This window comes from Oncorhynchus kisutch, linkage group LG5, assembly GCF_002021735.2.
Source record: "Oncorhynchus kisutch isolate 150728-3 linkage group LG5, Okis_V2, whole genome shotgun sequence".
In the NCBI taxonomy this organism is placed as follows: domain Eukaryota; kingdom Metazoa; phylum Chordata; class Actinopteri; order Salmoniformes; family Salmonidae; genus Oncorhynchus; species Oncorhynchus kisutch.
Window position 1 is genome coordinate 46,305,846 of NC_034178.2, and position 22,087 is coordinate 46,327,932.

The 22,087-nt window shown below is 42.9% G+C and overlaps 1 protein-coding gene across 4 annotated transcripts; it reads left to right on the top strand.

The window, feature by feature from the left end:
* The first annotated feature begins 4,543 nt into the window (after positions 1–4,543).
* On the top strand, positions 4,544–21,458 carry LOC109891128 (SWI/SNF complex subunit SMARCC2). Of its 4 annotated transcripts, none has more exons than XM_020483453.2 (25): positions 4,544–4,658; positions 5,503–5,622; positions 5,958–6,043; positions 6,262–6,343; positions 7,570–7,662; positions 7,770–7,839; positions 7,995–8,064; positions 8,369–8,444; positions 9,749–9,996; positions 10,214–10,338; positions 10,578–10,637; positions 10,872–11,037; positions 11,602–11,673; positions 11,825–11,938; positions 12,512–12,665; positions 12,819–12,938; positions 13,046–13,108; positions 13,310–13,568; positions 13,778–13,939; positions 14,103–14,164; positions 14,652–14,778; positions 14,901–15,064; positions 17,110–17,244; positions 17,374–17,767; positions 17,934–21,458. In XM_020483453.2, exons 1-25 carry the CDS (start codon positions 4,548–4,550, stop codon positions 17,990–17,992), a joined length of 3,192 nt encoding a protein of 1,063 aa, XP_020339042.1. In that variant the 5' UTR covers positions 4,544–4,547; the 3' UTR covers positions 17,993–21,458. The 4 variants fall into 4 exon arrangements, with proteins under 4 accessions (XP_020339042.1, XP_031681060.1, XP_031681061.1 ...); XM_031825200.1 differs by having other exon boundaries at positions 4,546–4,658; positions 7,767–7,839; XM_031825201.1 differs by having other exon boundaries at positions 4,546–4,658; positions 7,767–7,839; positions 14,106–14,164.
* Positions 21,459–22,087: the final 629 nt, after the last annotated feature.

Consider the following 22,087-nt stretch of genomic DNA (forward strand, 5'->3'; position numbering starts at 1 on the left):
TAATAAGTTGCATGGACTCACTCTGTGTGCAATAATAGTGTTTAACATGATTGTTGAATGACTACCTCATCTCTGTACTACACACACAATTTCTGTAAGGTCCCTCAGTCGAGCAGTGAATTTCAAACGCAGATTCAACCACAAAGACCAGGGAGGTTTTTCAAACCAGACGGCACAATGTTCTTTTCTTTTTTTATTGACGGATAGCCAGGGGCACACTCCAACACTCAGACATCATTTACAAACAAAGCATTTCTGTTTAGTGAGTCTGCCAGATCAGAGGCAGTAGGGATGACCAGGGAAGTTTTCTTGATTAGTGTGTGAAGTGGACAATTTTCCTGTCAAAATGTAACGAGTACTTTTTTGGGTGTCAGGGAAAATGTATGGAGTAAAAAGTACATTATTTTCTTAAGGAATGTAGTGAAGTAAAAGTAAAAGTTAGAAAAAATATAAATAGTAAAGTAAAGTACAGATACCCCAAAAAAACTACTTAAGTTGTATTTTAGAGTATTTTAAATGAAGTACTTTACACCACTGCCATCAAGGTGCCCTTCTTTGCGAGGCATGGTTTGCTTAATATAAGGAATTTGAAACGGTTTATACTTTTACGTATGATACTTAAGTACATTTTAGAAATTCCATTTACACTTTTGATACTTAAATATATTTAAATCCAAATAGTTTGACTTTTACTCAAGTAGTATTTTACTGGGTGACTTTCACTTTTACTTGAGTTATTTTCTATTAAGGTATCTTTACTTTTACTCAAGGATGACAATTGAGTACTTTTTCCACCACTGGTAGATGGGTAAAATAATTTAAAATAGTTTTATTCTGTACAGGCTCCCTTCTTTTCACTCTGTCAATTAGGTTAGTATGTTGGAGAAACTACAGTGTTGTTGATCTATCCTCAGTTTTCTCCTATCACAGCCATTAAAATGTGTAACGGTTTTGCTTCATGGTGAAATCACTGAGCAATTTCCTTTCTCTCCGGCAACTGACTTAGGAAGGACGCCTGTGTCTTTGTAGTGACTGGGTGTATTGATACGCCATCCAAAGTGTAATTAATAACTTCAACATGCTCAAAGGGATATTCAACGTCTGCTTTTCTTATCTTTTTACCTATCTACCAATAGGTGCCCTTCTTTGCGAGGCATTGGAAAACACGCATCCTGGTTGCAACAAGGCAATAAAGTAATACTACAAAAAATGTGGCAAAGTAATTATTATTTTTGTCCTGAATAAATAGTGTTATGTTTGTGGAAACTCCAAAACATATTACTGAGTCCCACTCTCCATATTTTCAAGCATAGTGGTGACTGCATCATGTTATCGGTATGCTTGTAATCATTAAGACTGGGGAGTTTTTCAGGATAAAAAAAAATAGAATGGAGCTAAGCACAGGCAAAATCCTACAGGAGAACCTGGTTCAGTCTGCTTTCCACAAGACACATGAAAATTAATTCACATTTCAGCAGGACAATAATCTAAAACACAAGGCCAAATCTACACTGGAGTTGTTTACCAAGAAGACAGTAAATTTTGACTGAGTGACTGAGTTACAGTTCTGACTTAAATCTACTTGAAAATCTATGGCAAGACCTGAAAATGGTTGTCTACCAATGATCAACAACCAACTGACAGAGCATGAAGAATTTTTAAAAGAATAATGGGCAAATGTTGCACAATCCAGGTGTGGAAAGCTCTGAGAGATTTACCCAGAAAGACTCACAGCTGTAATCACTGCCAAAGGTGATTCTACAAAGTATTGACTCAGGGGTGTGAATACTTACGTAAATTAGATATACATGTTTCTAAAAATATGTTTTTGCTTTGCCATTATGGGGTACTGTGCATAGATGGGTGAGAAAAAAAATGTATTGAATCCATTTTGAATTCAGGCTGTAACGAAACAAAATGTGGAATAAGTCAAGAGGTATGAATAGTTTCTGAGTTTGCAACTTCTTAATTGTTTTTATCTCACTATTACCACAGTTAGCTAGGTGATAGAGAAATCCCTTCCTCATATAAAATGGCAGTATCCCATCTCTTAACCCCTGAAACCACAAGCAATACTCTAGAATTACAGAATAGACCCGTGTCCTGCTCCTTCCCTCAGTGAACTAGTCTGTGGTCTCATCTTGTCAGAGTGAAAACAAGCAGACAGATATTTAATTAAAGGTGAGAGGTAATAGTATTCTGGATGCTGAATTTGTTTCCTACGGGAGACTGGAGGGATAGTGGTGGTGGAAGGGAGGGGGGATACCTCGGCAGTCTCCCCTCCTCACACTCTATCCTGGCAGATTCCAGTGTAAAGTTAATTGGACAGGGAGCGAGGGCATAGGAGGGAAGCGTTCGTGCCCATTAGCAATCCCCCTGTGGAAGGCTGAGCTGAGAGGATCACAGACTCACAAATAGGAGGATTAAAATAATCAATAGGCTTCAGTCTCCTCTCCAGCACCTCCCCCCCACACATACAGAAATACATGCACACCCCCTTACACTCAAGACATACAGACACATGTAGACTTTCAATTACTCACACATTTCCATGCATAAACACTGATTTGTATGAACCCATACACACAAAAGTAATGATTCCGCACACACACACAAACATATACATCTATCTTAGTGCTAATGAGGGGTATGCGGAGACGGGTGTAGACGGAGAATAGGAGCAAAAGGTAAAAGAGAAGAATTCACCAGACAGCCGCGTTTCTGTCTTTGGAACAATGTGAAATGGATGTTTCTGGGATATATTATTATACCTTAGATTTTGGCAATGAGGCCCTTTATTTACTTCCCGAGAGTCAGATGAACTTGTGGATACCATTTTTGCTTGCAGTTTGAAGGAAGCTAATAACTAGCGCAATTGCTAACTTGCATTAGCGCAATGACTGGACGTCAAAATGGGTATCTGCTAGCATGCGCAAGGACTGGAAGTCTATGGGTATCTGCTAACATGTGCAATGACTGGAATTCTATGCTAGCAGACTTCCAGTCACACCCATAGACTTCCAGTCATTGCACTAATGCTAGTTAGCATTGGCTCGCAAACCTAACTCCAAGGCTGCGTTTCAAACACATAAAAGTCACACCCTCCTCCACTTAACCTCACTTTATGCACTTGGGGGAATCCCCACGGCCATCTTTGTAGACGGTCTAAATGATTAGCCAAGCATAGGAAGTTGGTAACACAAGCCCCTCAGCCCTCGTTTTTGATCGAGTTTGCGAGCGTACAATTATGTTCACTCCGGTGCCTGAAACGCCGCATAATTTAATTTACGACAATTGTACATCTGCTAAGAAAAGTCAGCCAAAACTTAAAACCATTATTAATATGGAGAAATAAACATACAAGTGTATGTAAAAAATTATTTAAATAAGTTAGAAATTGTGCTACTAATGCACATGACGGCTGAAACACGTATCATACAAGTAATTATGTTTTTGTTTGGTTTGCTTTTGGAAACGTTAGCTTGCGTGTACAACTTTCCCTGACATCACACTTAGATTGTAATTTTCGATTTACCTGATATAGTCAGATGGCTAACATTCGATGTCTGCGGAGGCTTTGTCTTCTAGCCAAGATATGAAACGCAAACATAATTGACTGTAGCGCATATAATGCACACACAACAGCTACCAGTGGTTTCATGATGACTGAAAACACAACCGTGGGATGAACGAGAGACACATTTCTGGGCAAGAAAATGTCAAATTCATTCATTCTTTCCTCGCCCCTTGCCCTGCAATTGTCAACTTGTCAGAGGTCATGCATGATATGTCATCAGAGGTGTCCACTTAATTTGAGGACTGAGGGGAGAGGGTGTGTCTTTTAAGTGTTTGGAATGCAACCTAACTTCCACAAATTAATCTAACTCTGGGGAAGTGAATAAAGGGCCTCATTGCCAAAATCCCAAGTATCCCTTCAATCTTTTTATCCTTGAACGTTAGGCCAGTAACCGAAGCTGACAAGGTAAAAATCTGTTATGCCCCTGAAGAAGGCAGTTAACCCACTGTTACCTGGTAGGCCGTCATTGTAAATAAGAATTTGTTCTTAACTGACTTGCCTAGTTAAATAAAGGTTAAATAAAAAACAGGGAGACCACAAGATGGACATCTCTTTTTCAAGTGAGCCCTGGCGAAATACAACTCGGAGACAGAACTGCTATAATAGTGAGCAAGCACATTTGGGTAATGAGAGCAGAATGTCTGAAACCTAACGAACCTAATTAAATAGCAATAAATACCAGGCATACATAATGCTTTGTTTTTATGTAGAAAATACATATTTAAAATGTGGTAATGATTTCTCTCATCCCATGTCAAAACATAATTTAGAAAGGTAGGCCTACATTACATTCAATGTGCACTCTCTGGTGTCCGTGTTTAAAACGATGCAGACATTATTACGCACTGCATTATCTTTATGCAATGACGCCACCTATTGTATATTTACTGCAACTACAGTGGCAGTAATGGGCCCACCGACTGCAGTATCTTCTTTCCACCACCAGGTCGCTGTCATTCTGCAGACAAAGATGGCGGTGCGGAAGAAAGACGGCGGCCCGAACGTAAAATATTTCGAAACGTCTGATACCGTCTCGCAATTCGACAATGTCCGCGTTTGGTTGGGCAAGAATTATAAAAAGGTACTGCCTGTTTTTTTTGCTAAAGTAATAAATACACGCATTCATATTATCATAAATGAAGGAGAGCAATCCTAACAGCAAAACGAGTGAGCAAAGAGAAAGGAGAAGGAGGGTGTGAGATGAGATGGGTTGCAGGATAGTTCAGCGGTTTAATCCACACATTCACGAGACTGAAACAAAAGGATGCTGCGATAACGTCTTGGGGAAATTCCGCGTTGCAAATTATGAACATAAATCCATGTTACTACCCCCTTTTAGTAGAGGGGAATGAATGGCCTGTGTTGCAGGTTTTTGTTCAAGGGGAGGAAACCCAACTGGCTATCTAACGGTAATTTCATTGATTGCAGATGTCTATACTCCGGCTACCGCACCGGCAGCGCAAGTGCACAAATCCAGATGTTGAGCTGTCTTTTTACCGGCGCTTTCGGTTTTATCTTTCACCCCATTGCACGCCATGTTCTTTTAGGGCAATATATGCGCCTTGAGTTTTAATGATCCGCCCCCTTTTACCCCTTCCCAGATGGTGTGCAGAATTTTCTCATTATAGTGTTGCCAAAAAGCCCTGTCTATTGTCTCAGAGCATGCGCTCAGCTCTACCATTCTCAACCTGGCCCAGACAGAAAGAATGCAAAGATTCACGTAAAGAAACCTGTTGTTTCTTTGACAATCAAATTAATTCTGCTTTTGTTAATTGTAGTGTTCAAACTGTCAAAGTTCTATGGTGGATATAGAAAAACAAATCCTATTCTCGCTATCGCACATGCACACACAAACTAAACTTAAGTTACAATGTCTATTTATTCGGACATTTCCATGTTAATCCTCTCTCTCTCTCATCCCTCAGTACATCCAGGCGGAGCCCCCCACCAACAAGTCTCTGTCCAGCCTAGTGGTCCAGCTACTGCAGTTTCAGGAGGAGGTGTTCGGACGACATGTCAGCAACCCACCTCTCACCAGGCTGCCGGTACAAACATACACACACACAATTGGGTATTGTGCTTCCCCTATTACACTATTCTAGGGCTCGCGAGTGGTTCAGCGGTCTAAGGCACTGTATCTCAGTGCTAGAAGCGTCACTACAGACCCTGGTTTGAGTCCAGGCTGTATCACAACCGCCCGTGATTGGGAGTCCCATAGGGTGGCGCACAATTGGCCCAGCCTCGTCCGGGTTAGGGTTTGGCGGGGTAGGCCATCATTGTAAATAAGAATTTGTTCTTAACTGACTTACCTAATTAAATAAAGGTTAAATATATTTTTTTTTAAAGAATATTGTATCTAACCCTCTGTCTTTCTGTTCAGATGAAGAGTTTCCTGGACTTTAAGTCTGGTGGGGCTCTCTGCCACATTCTGGCAGCAGCCTACAAGTTCAAGAGTGATCAGGGCTGGTAAGAGTTTCAATAACGTCATTAGATTTTGTTTGGCTCACTGCACATACATTCCCTTCAAATGAATTGAACCCAGTTGTATAGTTGAAACGTTCCGTTTAAGATTAAACTAAATAGATTGATCCTTGAGATGTTTTCATTTGGACAATGATGTATTTTTATTGAAATATTTGACAAGGTTCTTTGAGATTTTTGACTCCTGTCTGTCTTCATGGCAGGCGCAGGTTTGACTTTCAGAATCCTTCTCGGATGGACCGCAATGTGGAGATGTTCATGACTATCGAGAAATCCCTGGTACAGGTCAGTCTGCCGTGTTCTTCTTTGGAAAACTATTTATTTATCTATTGTTCTATGTCCCTCTCTTTCTTATTAACTCTCTCTTTCTTATTCACTCTCTCTTTCTTATTCACTCTCTCTTTCTTATTCACTCTCTCTTTCTTATTCACCCTCTCTTTCTTATTCACTCTCGCTTTCTTATTCATTCTCGCTTTCTTATTCACTCTCTCTTTCTTATTCACTCTCTCTTTCTTATTCACTCACTCTTTCTTATTCACTCACTCTTTCTTATTCACTCTCTCTTTCTTATTCACTCTCTCTTTCTTATTCACTCTCTCTTTCTTATTCACCCTCTCTTTCTTATTCACCCTCTCTTTCTTATTCACCCTCTCTTTCTTATTCACCCTCTCTTTCTTATTCACTCTCTTTCTTATTCACTCTCTCTTTCTTATTCACCCTCTCTTTCTTATTCACTCTCTCTTATTCACTCTCTCTTTCTTATTCACCCTCTCTTTCTTATTCACTCTCTTATTCACTCTCTCTTTCTTATTCACTCTCTCTTTCTTATTCACTCTCTCTTTCTTATTCACTCTTTCTTATTCACTCTCTCTTTCTTATTCACTCTCTCTTTCTTATTCACTCTCTTTCTTATTCACTCTCTCTTTCTTATTCACTCTCTCTTATTCACTCTGTCTTTCTTATTCACCCTCTCTTTCTTATTCACTCTCGCTCTCTTATTCACTCTCGCTCTCTTATTCACTCTCTCTCTCTTATTCACTCTCTTTCTTATTCACTCTCTCTTTCTTATTCACCCTCTCTTTCTTATTCACTCACTCTTTCTTATTCACTCTCTCTTTCTTATTTACTCTCTCTTTCTTATTCACCCTCTCTTTCTTATTCACCCTCTCTTTCTTATTCACTCACTCTTTCTTATTCACTCTCTCTTTCTTATTCACTCTCTCTTTCTTATTCACTCTCTCTTTCTTATTCACTCTCTCTTTCTTATTCACCCTCTCTTTCTTATTCACTCACTCTTTCTTATTCACTCTCTCTTATTCACTCTCTCTTTCTTATTCACTCTCTCTTTCTTATTCACTCTCTCTTATTCACCCTCTCTTTCTTATTCACTCTCTCTTTCCTATTCACTCTCTCTTTCTTATTCACTCTCTCTTTCTTATTCACTCTCTCTTTCCTATTCACTCTCTCTTTCTTATTCACTCTCTCTCTCTTTCTTGCCATCTGTCGATTAGAACAACTGTCTGAGTCGACCAGTGATCTACCTGAGTTCTGACATTGAGGCCAAGCTGCTGGGGAAACTGAAGGACATAATCAAGAGGCACCAGGTAGGCTTGACCTAGTGACGAAACTGTATATGGAGTACACATACAGTGCAATACAATACAACACAACATACAAACACAGTTAAGCAGAGTTTGTTTGCTGCCAGCAGGGCTCAGTAACTGAAGACAAGACATGCAGCTCCCATGTGGTGGTTCCCATCCCTGCCAGTCTTGAGGAGGGTAAGTCAGTCTAACATTATGGATCAAACGTGCCCTTGAGCAAGGCACTTAACCTTAATTGCTCTGTATAAGAGCATCTACTAAATTACAAAAATGTAGTGGCTTGAAAATGAGGCCCCTCCCTCTCTCTCTCACCAATCCCCTGGTTGGTTCAGAAGAGTGGGTGCGTCCGGTGATGAAGAGAGACAAGCAGGTGCTGCTCCACTGGGGATACTCTCCTGACAGGTAGGTACTGTCCATACTGGGGCCTCAGCCTGACACAGTCAACTCAATCTTAGCCTTTAGCAGCACAGCAAACTTTAACACCTGTGATACTGACACTATTGAGTAAAGTCAAACAGTGAATGTACACTAACATGCTCTCTAACCCATACCCACATCTCCTTTACCTATTCATACACCACGACAAAAGCAAACAGTTCCACACTGTTTTTCTCAGCCTGTGTTATAGCACCATGTTGTGACATGTAGTGCACTAGGCTGACACTAGTCTCTGACCTCCATCTGACCTCTGTCCCCTGCTGCTCAGCTATGACACCTGGATCTCAGCCAGTGAGGTGGAGGCAGCTGTGGAAGATCCGCCCAGCCCAGAGAAACCCAGGAAGGTCAGCACACATAGCTTTCTTCCTCTCTTTCTGTGTGTAAGGGCTGTGCCCAAAATGGCTCTTTCTGTGTGTAAGGGCTGTGCCCAAAATGGCTCTTTCCTACTAATTACAAACATTCTCTACTATGTACTAACCATACTACGTAGCCTACTATTTAGAACATCCTGATAGTACCTGTCATTCATTCTCTACTAGAGTGCGAATTACACCGTGATATTCGGGGGGGTCTATATGAATTTGTTTTATGGGCCTAATAATAAAGATATCATTTAATGGTAGAAATGAATTACCTTTCAATGTAGCATGGGCACAACCAGTCACAGTGTTTTCATCTGTTTGTCAAACAAATGACTTCAAAAAGTATGCATGTTCAACCACTCCAAAACACCAAACAGTGCATCGCATGTACACTTACGCCATTACAAAACACCAAACAGTGCATCGCATGTACACTTACGCCATTACAAAACACCAAACAGTGCATCGCATGTACACTTACGCCATTACAAAACACCAAACAGTGCATCGCATGTACACTTACGCCATTACAAAACACCAAACAGTGCATCGCATGTACACTTACGCCATTACAAAACACCAAACAGTGCATCGCATGTACACTTACGCCATTACAAAACACCAAACAGTGCATCGCATGTACACTTACGCCATTACAAAACACCAAACAGTGCATCGCATGTACACTTACGCCATTACAAAACACCAAACAGTGCATCGCATGTACACTTACGCCATTACAAAACACCAAACAGTGCATCGCATGTACACTTACGCCATTACAAAACACCAAACAGTGCATCGCATGTACACTTACGCCATTACAAAACACCAAACAGTGTGCCTAATGACATTCAGCCATTGATAAGACCTACAATTGATGCATCTTGCTGATAAATGAAACTTTTTTGCTGAAAAGTTGGGACGCTGAAACTGTTCCGGGGAAAACGGGAAGGGTCACCCAAATACACACGCTCAATTTACTACTCTAGGCTACAAATTGTAGGCCTGTTACCATGAACTTCAAATAGGCCTACCGGTAGCCAGTGATGTAGTGGTATTTGGATACTTTTATTGTAATATTTACCACTGTAAAACATATTTACCACTACATTTTAAGCAAATAGTATAATATTAAATTAGCATTATTTAGAGACCCCTCCAAAGTTGGACTTTTGTTGCATTTAGGAGAGCTAATGTCTCATTCAGAGGAGCTGAGCCCCTCCTGGCTCCCCTGTAATTCACACCCTGTTTATGACATCATATTAAAAACTGTGTTTCTTCAGGTCCATGCCAAGTGGATCCTGGACCTGGACCAGTTTAATGAGTGGATGAATGAGGAGGACTATGAGGTCGGAGAGGGGGGCCCCAAGAGGAAGAGGATCTCAGCCAAGACCCTGACGGACGAGGTGACCACCCCAGGGGACGAGCGCCGGGACAAGAAGCCCGGCAGCGCCAAGAAGAGGAAGCGCTCACCCTCCCCCTCGCCCACTCCAACATCCCAGGAGAGCAAGAAGAAGAACACCAAGAAAGGGTATGTGTGTGTGTATGTGTGTGTGTGTGTGTGTGTGTGCTACCCTACTACCCTTTGTTTACTACTGTATAGGCCAGCCCAGGATGATGCCCTTTGTGGAGGTGTCATTGGGAGATCTGTAGATTGCTGACACACACTATGACTAAGAAATACAAGCCTTTAGATGCTATACAGTATGACTGACTTTGTGTGTGTGTGTGTGTGTGTGTGTGTGTAGGCCCACCACCCCGTACACTAAGTCTAAGCGAGGCCAGAGAGAGGAGGAGCCAGAGGATCTGACTAAAGATCTGGATGAACCATCACCTGTACCTGCTGTAGAGGAGGTCACCCTACCTAAGACAGGTACACAACACACACATGTAAAATACATATGACATTTTGTTAGTGAACATTCTAACTCACACATCCACTTTATTATGTACGGTTTTGACTTAGCCCATTGGCTTATCCTCCTGATATTTACGCTGGTTGAAACATCACTATCATCATTGTGACTGAAGGTCAGGGGTTGAACTAAAGTCTTGTGTCACAGGAAATGCAAACCCCCGTCCCCCTCCCTCTCTGTCTCTGTCTCTCTGTAGCCAACACTAAGAAAGACTCTGAGTTGACACCAGTGAAAGGAGGTACCATGACAGACCTGGGTGAGTTCCCTGAACTACTTCATCAATACAATGCTTTCTATATTTGTCCATATGTACAGATTATTTAAATGTTTTGCTGTCACAGTATCCAACCTGATGCACAACACACACATCACATCATAACTTTACATCTCAGTGTATACACTGTCTGCAGGGTGAGGTCACTATATTTTAGCTTAATCTATCCTTTCTGTCCTCCTATGTTCATTATCTCCTCTTTTATCTCTTGAACAGATGAGCAAGAGGATGAATCCATGGAAACTGCAGAAAAGGAGGAGGAGGGCTCTCCGAGTGTGAAAGGAGAGCCGGTGAAAGGGTCGGACCTCCATGAGGACAACGTGACTGAGCAGACCCACCACATCATCATTCCCAGCTACGCTGCATGGTTTGACTACAACAGGTAGGCTACACATCCCCCCCACCCCCGGATCATCAGCCTTATAGTGTTACGCTTTAGAGTTTGTTTCGTACAATTCTACACATTTGGCCATGGGGTGTTGAGAAGATTTTACAATTGTATAACTAACTTCATGCAATTCTACTCATTGTGCCATGGAGTAGAGAGGACAATGAGCTGTTTTAAAGCACATTTCCTACAGTTCTACACATTTTGCCATAGGGTGGAGAGAAATGTTTGCAGTTTATAATATAATATCTGAGTGAGACTAACTAAATCAATGTGGGTCCCCTGGGTGGTAATTCGACCATAACAAGTTTAGATAGCTGTCCGCTAAACTAACTTAGCAATCTAAGAAATGTTAGCTGACATGGTTAACTATCAGTGACTGACATAACAAGAAAAAAGCTGCTGATGAAATTGATCCTTGTGTATTCTACTATTCCCTAACTGGGGGGGGATTGATCCGAGGGTGGGAGCTGCCAGTTGCCCATCCCTGTTCTAGAGAGATGCTCTTAAATGGTATAGCTAGTCTACTGTATGTTAATCTCGTTCTCTCTTTCTCAGTGTCCATGCTATTGAGCGCAGAGCCCTCCCAGAGTTTTTCAATGGCAAGAACAAATCCAAAACCCCTGAGATGTGAGTAAACCCATGCTAACATATTATTATTACACATGCCTAGCTTATGCACTCCTCTGTGTTATGCATAAAACAACATCTTTCACACAGCTTTAAGGTTTGGAGTGACTTAACTGTATATTCACTGACAAGAATCTCTATCTCTCCACAGTTACCTGGCCTACAGGAACTTCATGATTGACACGTACAGGCTGAACCCGCAGGAGTACCTCACCTCCACTGCCTGTCGTAGGAACCTGGCCGGAGACGTGTGCGCCATCATGAGGTTAGGAGGACTCGCTGCACACAGGACATTTACAACAGTCGCATTACAGTTTACTCTGTTTTGTAATTCTTATAAGAAGAGTATAATACTAGCTTTGTGAAACTAGACCGCTGCGCTCAGATCAGGCTGGTTTAACACTGTAGAACAAGGGTGTCAAACGAATTTTGCCCCGGTCGCCGCATTTGGTCTTCAACGAGGTCCGGAGGGCCTCATTCGGTCTTCAACGAGTGTCGGAGGGCCGCACTGAAAATGGGTTATATTTCCTCACCGTCAAAATGTGCAAAAATTAGTCCTCTGGTCATCATAGAATTTCCGATGCTGCCTGACTGTCTAGCTTTCATTTGGTTGATTAGAGAGATGGACACAGTCAAGAAACTGTATGAATGTAGGTCCATTATCATTTCTACACAGTTTCCATTTGGTTTTAGACATTTTAAAGTTTATTGAGTTTAAAAAAAACACCTTTAGACCAGATTTGACACCCCTGCTGTAGTACATTGTGTACACACTGTCATTGTTTTCTTTTCTTTTCATCTACTTCCTGCAGTAATATTTACCTCCTCCTCTCCTCAGGGTGCATGCATTCCTGGAGCAGTGGGGTCTGATCAACTACCAGGTGGACTCAGAGAGCCGGCCCACCCCCATGGGCCCCCCGCCCACCTCCCACTTCCACGTCCTGGCTGACACCCCTTCCAGCCTGGTGCCCCTGCAGCCCAAGGCATCCCAGGTACACACACACACACACACACACACACACACACAGACACACAGATAAACACATGTGCACGCACAAACACAAATTGTATCTATATTTTGGTTCTAGATGTCTCTATTTGACTGTAGTTTCACTCCACTTACCTTCTCTCTCTGTCCCCTATAGACTCCGGCGGCCCAGCAGATTCTGTCATTCCCCGATAAGGTGAAGGAGAAGCAGCCAGCCGACCTGCAGAACTTTGGCCTGAGGACAGACATGTACAGCAAGAAGACTGGGCCTCCTAAGGTATGGCTCACAACACTGCAGGACTGATGAGGATCATAATGCACTGTATAGCTAACTATTAAAGAGTAGTGATGTGTTTCAGTGATATTACTTCTACCTGTCTACAGAGTAAGACTGCTGCCAATGCCATGCGAGACTGGACCGAACAGGAGACACTACTGCTGCTAGAGGTAACTAACAGCTGTCTCCTCCACTTTATTACCATTCAACAGAATGGTTCAACAAAAGGCCCTTTAAATCCAAATAAACATAACATTTAAAATGTGTTGAGACGAACAAAAACACACAAAGCACTTATCTGAAAACAAAATCTAAGGCTTAATATAACATTATAATTATTAATATCAATCATATCATCCCTCCCCTTTCAGGGTCTGGAGATGTACAAGGATGACTGGAACAAGGTGTCAGAGCACGTGGGCTCACGTACCCAGGACGAGTGTATCCTACACTTCCTGCGTCTGCCCATTGAGGACCCATACCTGGAGGACATGTCCTCGTCCCTGGGCCCCCTGGCCTACCAGCCCGTCCCCTTCAGCCAGGCAGGCAACCCCGTCATGAGCACAGTGGCCTTCCTGGCCTCCGTGGTGGACCCCCGCGTGGCCTCCGCAGCCGCCAAGTCTGCCCTGGGTGAGGGGTCAACTCACTAACTAACCGTCGGTCAGATCACACAGTAAAGACTGGCCTGATTTGTGTCAGATAACTGTTTAGTTAACCGTTATTTACCAGGAGGTGTCTTGAAGTTTAAAAAAAGAGAGACAAGAGAGACATTTTAGAGATGGATTGTGTATTGGGTGTAGCGTTCAGCTGTTTCTCTCTTCTCTCTCTCTCTTTCTCAGAGGAGTTTTCCCGTATGAAGGAGGAGGTCCCAGCAGCACTGGTGGAGGCCCATGTGAGGAGGGTGGAGGAGGCGGCGCGGGCCAGTGGCAGACAGGACCCCCTCTACGGCCTGGAGGGCAGCGGCATCGCAGGCACCAGCCTGGAGGAAGGAGACAAACCTGGTACAGCTTCCATCTACTATTATCTAAAACTATAGTCGTCTTTGGTCATGTTTCCACATAAGTATGTATGTCAATAGTTTATCAATCTGAATTGAAAAACGAGTTGCAGGTGGGGTAGACGTAAGGCTGGCTGACAACTCATCTGTCTTTTCTCTGCCTCCAGAAGAGAGCAGTGAGGAGAGTAAGAGTGACAGCCAATCCAGTGAGGAGAAGAGGGAGACCAAGGTATGGTGTCTGTTTGGACTTCTACTGTACCTGTGTTTGCGTGGTCGAGTCTTCTGGCAAACCAGTTCTGAATTGTCTATGTTGTGATGATCGATACTCAAGTATCAGTAAGGACGGCCTCCCGAGTGGCACGGTCTTCCAGGTTAGGGGAGGGTTTGGCCGGCAGGGATGTTCTTGTCCCATCACGCACTAGCGACTCCTGTGGCGGGCCGGACGCAATGCACGCTGACACGGTCGCCAGATGCAGTGTTTCCTCTGACACATTGGTGTGGCTGGCTTCCGGGTTAAGCGGGCATTGTGTCAAGAAGCAGTGCGGCTTGGCTGGGTTGAGTTTCGGAGGACGCACGACTCTCAAACTTCGCCTCTCCCAAATCCGTACTGGACAAGACTGTAACTACCAATTGGATACCACGAAAAAGGGGGGGGGGGGGAATCAAGTATCAGTAAAGAGCTGACCTTGTTATCCTTATCCCCATGGTGATAACAGGAGAATAAAGATGGAGCCATGGAAGAGGATGAGAAGCAAGGAGAAAATGGGAAGAAGGAGGAGGAGAGAGGGAGAGAGGGAGAAGGAGAGAGAGACCGAGAGTCTGAGAAGACAGAGACAGAGATGGGTAATGTTTATGTCTGTGACTGAATTTGAATGTCTCTGTAATCTCTGTAAAATAGTGGATTCTGTCTCTATTTCTTAGACACTAAATTAAGTGTGATTTATATGTTTCCCACTCTGCATTAGGTGAGAGAGAGAAGGAGAAGGAAGGGAAGGAGGCCTTGGAGGAGGGCCAGAGAGAAGGAGAGAGCGAGGGCGAAAGGAAGGCGAAGGTGGAACGGGATGTGGGAGAGGGGAACCTGGCTACCGCTGCTGCCTCTGCCCTGGCTGCTGCTGCCGTCAAAGCCAAGGTCTGACTTCTGACCCTTGTTTAGCATGATGCCCCTAACCACAGATCTAGGATCAGATGCTGTATGTATCAAGCTTCTCAGAGTAGGAGTGCTGATCTACGATCAGTTTAGCCATCGTTCATACAATTACATTAGGAGGCACCTGATTCAAAATCAGCTCTCCTAGCCAATCCCCAGGGATTCAAAAATAGGCAGAGACTGCGGATCCGGAGGTAACCACCCCGTCCCGCCCACCTGGAGCCCTTTTCCCCACAGCTGAAGATCTGAATCACGTTCTGATTCTGAAACGTCCATGCAGCGTCTGCATACTAATCATTTGATCTCAATCAGTTTCATGGGATATGCATTTAGATCTTATTGAGTTATACAGTGTTGTTTCCAAGTAGCCTACAAGTAAGCCTGTTCTGAATTATATACAGTGGAGCAAATGTTTTTGCAGATAGTGTTAAACTGCATAGCTTACCTGTGTTTAGTTTCAATCAAAGCACATATTTTGCCTAACACGCTGTTGAGGCCACATGAGAGAAAAATGTGACCGTTCGTACAATCATCCTAAAATCTCATAAGAAATGAGGTGGTATTTTTTGTCTTCCAGTAACGTTATACAGTCGGAAAGTATTCAGACCCCTTGACTTTTTCCACATTTTGTTACGTTACAGCCTTATTCTAAAATGTATTAAATTGTTGAATTTTTCATCAATATACACACAGTACCCCATAATGACAAAGAAAAAACTGGTTTTTAAGGAAATGTAATATCATATTTACATAAGTATTCAGACCCTTTACTCAATACTTTGTTGAAACACCTTTGGCAGCGATTACAGCCTTGATGCTTCTTAGGTATGACGCTACAAGCTTGGCACACCTTTATGGTTAGGATCCAGGCTGTGTCACATCCGACGGTGATTGGGTGTCCCATAGGGCGGCACAATTGGCCCAGCGTTGGCCGGGGCAGGCCGTCATTGTAAATAAGAATTGGTTTTTAACTGACTTGCCTAGTTAAATAAAGGTTACATTTCTCTTCAGATCCTCTCAAGCTCTGTCAGGTTGGATGGGAGCGTTGCTGCACAGCTATTTTCAAGTCTCTCCAGAGATGTTCCATTGGGTTCAAGTCCGGGCTCTGGTTGGGCCACTCAAGGACATTAAGACTTGTCCCGAAGCCACTCCTGCTTTGTCTTGGCTGTGTGCTTATGGTCGTTGTCCAGTTGGAAGGTGAACCTTCACCCCAGTCCTTTAGGTGCCTTTTGAAGAACTCCAAGCGGGCTCTCATGTGCCTTTTACTGAGGAGTGGCTTCCGTCTGGCCACTCTACAATATAGGCCTGATTGGTGGAGTGCTGCAGATGGTTAGCCTTCTGTAAGTTTCTCCCATCTCCACAGAGGAACTCTGGAGCTCTGTCAGAGTGAACATTGGGTTCTTGGTCACCCTTTTCCCCCGACTGCTCAGTTTGGTCGGGCAGCCAGCTCTAGGAAGAGTCTTGGTGCTTCTAAAATTCTTCAATTTAAGAATGATGGAGGCCACTGTCTTCTTGGGGACCTTCAATGCTGCAGAAATGTTTTGGTACCCTTCCCCAGATCTGTGCCACGACACAATCCTGTCGCGGAACTCTACGGACAATTCCTTTGACCTCATGGCTTGGTTTTTGCTCTTGACATGCACTGTCAACTGTGGGACCTTATATAGACAGGTATGTGCCTTTCCAAATCATGTCCAATCAATTGAATATGCCACAGGTGGACTCTAATCAAGTTGTCAAAACATCAAGGATGATCAATGGAAACAGGATGCACCTGAGCTCAATTTCGAGTTTCATATCAAAGGGTCTGAATACTTATGTAAATCATGTTTTTTTGTTTAGTATATTTTTTTCACTGTGCAAGAAAATACAAAAAACAGTATATGTTCAGTTCAGTATATGTCTGTTCTATTTTCACATACTAAAGATTATTTTCTCTACCCTTTTCTCTCCCCTATGCTTCTTCTTCTCTCTCTTCCTCTCCACCCCCTCTCTCCATCCCTCCCTCTGTCTTTCTCTCTCCATAGCACCTGGCTGCGGTGGAGGAGAGGAAGATCAAGTCTCTGGTGGCTCTGCTGGTGGAGACCCAGATGAAGAAGCTGGAGATCAAACTGAGACACTTTGAAGAGCTGGAGACCATCATGGACCGAGAGAGGGAGGCTGTGAGTCAGGCAGTAGCGAAGCATTATGGGGGATCTAGTTTAAGTGGACTAGTTGGTTTTGCTTTGTTGGTTGGACTGCGCATTTACGTGTGTGTGTGTGTGCGTGTGTGTGTGTGTGTGTATGTGTAGTTGGAGTACCAGAGGCAGCAGCTGCTGGCAGACCGTCAGTCGTTCCACATGGAGCAGTTGAAGTATGCAGAGATGAGGGCGCGTCAGCAGCACTTCCAACAGATCCAGCACCAGCAGCATAGCCAGACTGGAGGCCCACACCCCGCCCCGGCTCCCACGGGCCCCCCACCCCAGGGCCCCTCAGCCACCCAGTCCCAGCCGGCCCCCAGTATCCCTGCACCACAACCAGCTCCCAGCCCAGCACCCTCTGCCTCCTCCGTCCCCATGACTGGCCCCTCCTCTGCCCAGGCCCAGCCCACTGAGCCCCAGCCGACCCCCAGTGGTCCTCACTCCTCACCTCCCCGCCCACCAGGCCACTCCAGCACCAACACCACCCCCACCCCAACACTCCACGGTGAGTCACATTTTGTATTGACCAACTGTGAATTTTCAGTAATTACCTAATACTGTATAAAGGTGATCATGTGATCCATTGGAATTAACTTGAACTGTACTGTTGAATGTTTTTGCACTATGTTTGTGTTACACATCTCAAATTCTTCTCCTCTTTTTGAACCCAGAGTCCAGCGCCCCTGGGGATACACTCCATTCCTCAACCGCTGCTCCCACTCCACAGTGAAAAGAGAGAAAGAAAGAGAGAGAGGTAGGGAGAGAGAGGAGGGAAAGAGAGAGGGAAGAAGAGAGAGACAGGAAAAAGGTCTTGGCAAACTGAATGACATTGACCACTTTGTACCTATGAATTCTGCCTGTATCATCTGAAAATGAAGAAGTCAAACTGAAGGAGATACAACAAACTTTGATCATTTTTAACATTTGGACTGGACGATTGACATGGGAAAGAAAAACAGAACAAAAACATTCCCTACCGGAATGAATATTAGGTGGAAACAACCCCCTTAAAATTACTCCCAACTAAAAAGAAAATGCAAATGAAAAGTTTTCAAAACGAACAGTCTTCTTTTTACAGACATAAGTTGCTTAATTACTTTCACCCTTCACATCGGACCCAAGGTTAAACCAAGAGAGTATTGTCATGTAAATACACCACCTGACCTGAGGATATGAAGAGAACTAAAGGACTCTTGTCTTAGCAGTCCTCTGAATAGTGGTGCTTTTGTTTTCTTCTATAGTGTACTGAGGGTCAGATGTTCCCAGCCATGTTCACAGACATACCTACCTACCGATTCTCCCAAGGTACCCTAGTAGGTACTTAGAATTGAAAGATGATTTTTTTTTTTTTTAAGAAAAAAAGATTTGCACTTTGAAAATATGTTTCTCCGGCGGCCATATCTGAAGACAAAACATTATTAACTAAGGGCTCTATTCAATCAGATCCACTTTAGACAACATCCGCAAAGCTGTTGTTGTGGCTGTGTCAGAGGTGGAACTGCGTTAGAGCTGTCAAATAGCACAAGCGGCTCCTGGCATTATACCTAAAGCGTACATTGCCATTGGCTGCATGAAGTAGCATTAAGGGCTTTATTCAATCCGGACCGCGGAAGATCAGCGTTACACCCTGATTGAAATTTAAAGGCAGTGTTCCCGCATTAGCAGAGACTGTGTTCACGGTTAACACTGCATATGTCGGCTCAATCGGAAAATACCATTACATTTCTATCCTGGAATGTGTAGCACTTCAGCTTTACAGATTGAATAGAGCCCTACAAGAATACCATGCAGCCTTGTTTACAAGTTTGAATACTGGAATGTGTGATGTAATCTGCAACTCGATTAGGCTGATAGAAATCCTCATTATTTAGTTGAATTATTTTCAATTTGAGCGTCATTATTTCTATATAGCCTACATTTTCTCGTTCTGAACTTGTAATGTGAGACGGGTATGACTACCTGACAATGATCAAGAGCAGCTGCTCAACAATTTGACAGTTCCACCACCAACACTGCCAAAACATCAGCTATGTGGGTGTCGGCTATCGCCGCTTGACGCTTGATCTGATTGAATCTAGGCCTAAATTGACCTGAAGCACATAACTGTTTTCTTGTTTTTACTAGGATGTCATAGTTTTGAAATATGAGATCATCAAGCTTGTTGTCCTATGTTAGTGAATGTGGCGTTATAGAGCTTTGGGGTTGGCCTGTTGGTTAGATGTATCCTAAACTAAAAAGTATGTGTGAGGGCAATGAAAACAAATGGTATTACTCTTTGTAATAATATGTATTCCACTTGAAAACGGTCTCATCTGGCCCTACTGCCATTTCAGTTTGTAAGACTATGTACTGTTAACTGGATTTTCTGTTTACAATGCTGACAAATGATTCACTCCAATTTGAAGGGACAAAATCCCTATATGACTGAGCATTAGAAACCACTTAAAGTATTGATGATGGGCAACATACTCCCAGAGTTACAGTGCCCCCGAGGACCCACAAGGACCAGGTTACAATGTCCTAAAAGTTCTAATTTTAAAGGGACAGTGCAGTCAAAAACTTTATTTCCCCTGTGTTTTATATGTTTCCAAACTATGAGGTTGGAATAATGCTGTAAAATTGTGAAAATTATGATAATGCCCTTTAGTGTAAGAGCTGTTTGAAAATGTCATCTTGTCTTGCAAAGGTGGGGTTTTGGACTACATGGCAACATCACCAGGCGGTTTAAGTTAATAGGCCAATAACAAAGAGAGTTTGCCCTCCTCTCTGCCAACAATAGCTAGTTTTCAGGTTACATGTCCCTCCCATTAGGCTCCTATAATTAGTCCCCTCACTCAGACCACTTCGACAGTCCTAGCAAAATTCTTGCTTGAGAAATTGCTTTTAGCTAAGAAGCTATTTTTGTTTGTTTTCAGTTAAAATGGTCTAAAATAATCAGGTGCTTAATTGTTATCCAGAAATGATTTGATATTGAGATAAAAACATCTTCATTGGCCCTTCAACTCTATTTTCATATCTGAAACACTTCTGAAACAGTTGGGCTTTCATAGAGCAGATCGTAATCATAAGACAAGCAGTAACTACACAGATATGATTTGTATTCATGTATGCGTCATATTTGGATTCTGTCAGTATGTCCAGTATGGCTCGTCAGTATCGGTCAATCATACCATTGTAAAGATTATACTCTAAAGTAATGACTGGATGTAGGCTCCAGAAGAACCCTATTAGCAACTTCAGACATAAGACATCACCGTCACAACTCTTCCTTCATTGATAAACCAACATCCTTTTTAATCATGTTTGCCATTTTCTCCATATAAGTCAGTGGGGTATAGCCGGAGTTTGGGATATCCAGATTTTTATAGTTTGTGTTTTTCCAATGACAGGTCCAACTCACATGAAGTGATTACTATGTAATGGAAGTGGCTTTAATGTTACAAAAGAACTGTGCAAGTCAAGGGATCTCAAAAGTCAGTTCAGTTTATAGAGAATTCTGTCCATTAATATTTGTAACAATATCTTTATGTATCCTATCTATTTTTATATTTTTTGACTGTCAGGTTTTCCATCTTGTTTCTTTGATATTACTGTTTGCATCTAATTGCTGTATTTTTGTAACCTCCCTCACTGTCATGTGCGTGGTCCTAATAGGTCACAATGACCTGTCAGTCAGTGTGACTGTGAGCATGGGTGTGACTGCATGCCATGAAGATCTGTTTCCCCTAAGAGTTCCATCAGTTCCATTGCCCACTCCCCCCAGTGTTTGATAAGGGCTGAGGGATTGTGATGCTCATAGTTTGGTATGTCTGTATGAGAACACGCACCAGCACATCACACACATTCTGACTGTCATATATACTCTGATGAAACTTGTCCAGATAGCCAGTGTTAGAAACTTCACTAGTCGTGACCATGGATGGACTGCTTTGGTCTCCATTGTTACATTGTGTGGATTTCGTGATATGAAATACATGTCTGTCCAGTTTGTTTTTCATGATTGCATTGAATTACACAGTAGAAATGAACCTTTCCTCAGTTAAACAGTTACCGAATTAGTGTCAGTTGCTCTGCAGTTCATATAAAAGAGATGGTTTTACTTACAAAAAGTTTTTAAAAACCATGTAATAAATGTGACATGTGTACAGTTTGGTCATTGTTGCCATCTTGACTGTACCATGGCAACCTTCAAGCTATGACAATTGTCTTCAGTAGATTTACTGGCTGTAGTTCACTAAGAATTTTTGGCAGTATGACTATGGCTCTAAACACTCAGCTCTTACGTGAAGGAAGACATCTTTCACTGGTTGTTGTTACATTAGGCCTACGGAAATAATCCAACGCTCCATCTGCACTGCAGGCACCACGAGGGCAGGCTGTGTGTGGCATCTTCCATACAGGGTCCCCCTATGCATGGGACAACTGTGTCATTAACATTACGGTTTATTTTCCACTGAACCATCACCTAGTACTAACAGACACCCTGCAGACTACAGAGACCAAGCAATCACCTTACCATTTACCATACAAGGCCTACTGCCTGAGGGCAGCTAGTAGACTCATGCCTGCATTACCATAAAAAGGGCTAGTGTAAGTACTGCAAATACCATAGAGGGCCACTGCAATAAAACATACCCATCTTACCATAGCACTACTGCAAAAAAATACACTATGACAATGCTGAGTAGGCCTTACATTACAGCCCTGTTGAATATAAAAATGACCTTTACATTTGAGAGAACGCCAGCATAGAAGTTTGTTCCCTGAAGCTATCAAATGGATATACCACTTCCTAGGTTCCATGGTGTCACCTCAAAACACATGC

Coding starts and splice junctions, on each gene's coding strand:
- LOC109891128 (XM_031825200.1), top strand. CDS start 4,548: ATGGCGGTGCGGAAGAAAGACGGCGGCCCGAACGTAAAATATTTCGAA. Junction 4,659..5,502: donor TGGGCAAGAATTATAAAAAG/GTACTGCCTGTT, acceptor CTCATCCCTCAG/TACATCCAGGCGGAGCCCCC. Junction 12,939..13,045: donor AGAAGACTGGGCCTCCTAAG/GTATGGCTCACA, acceptor ACCTGTCTACAG/AGTAAGACTGCTGCCAATGC.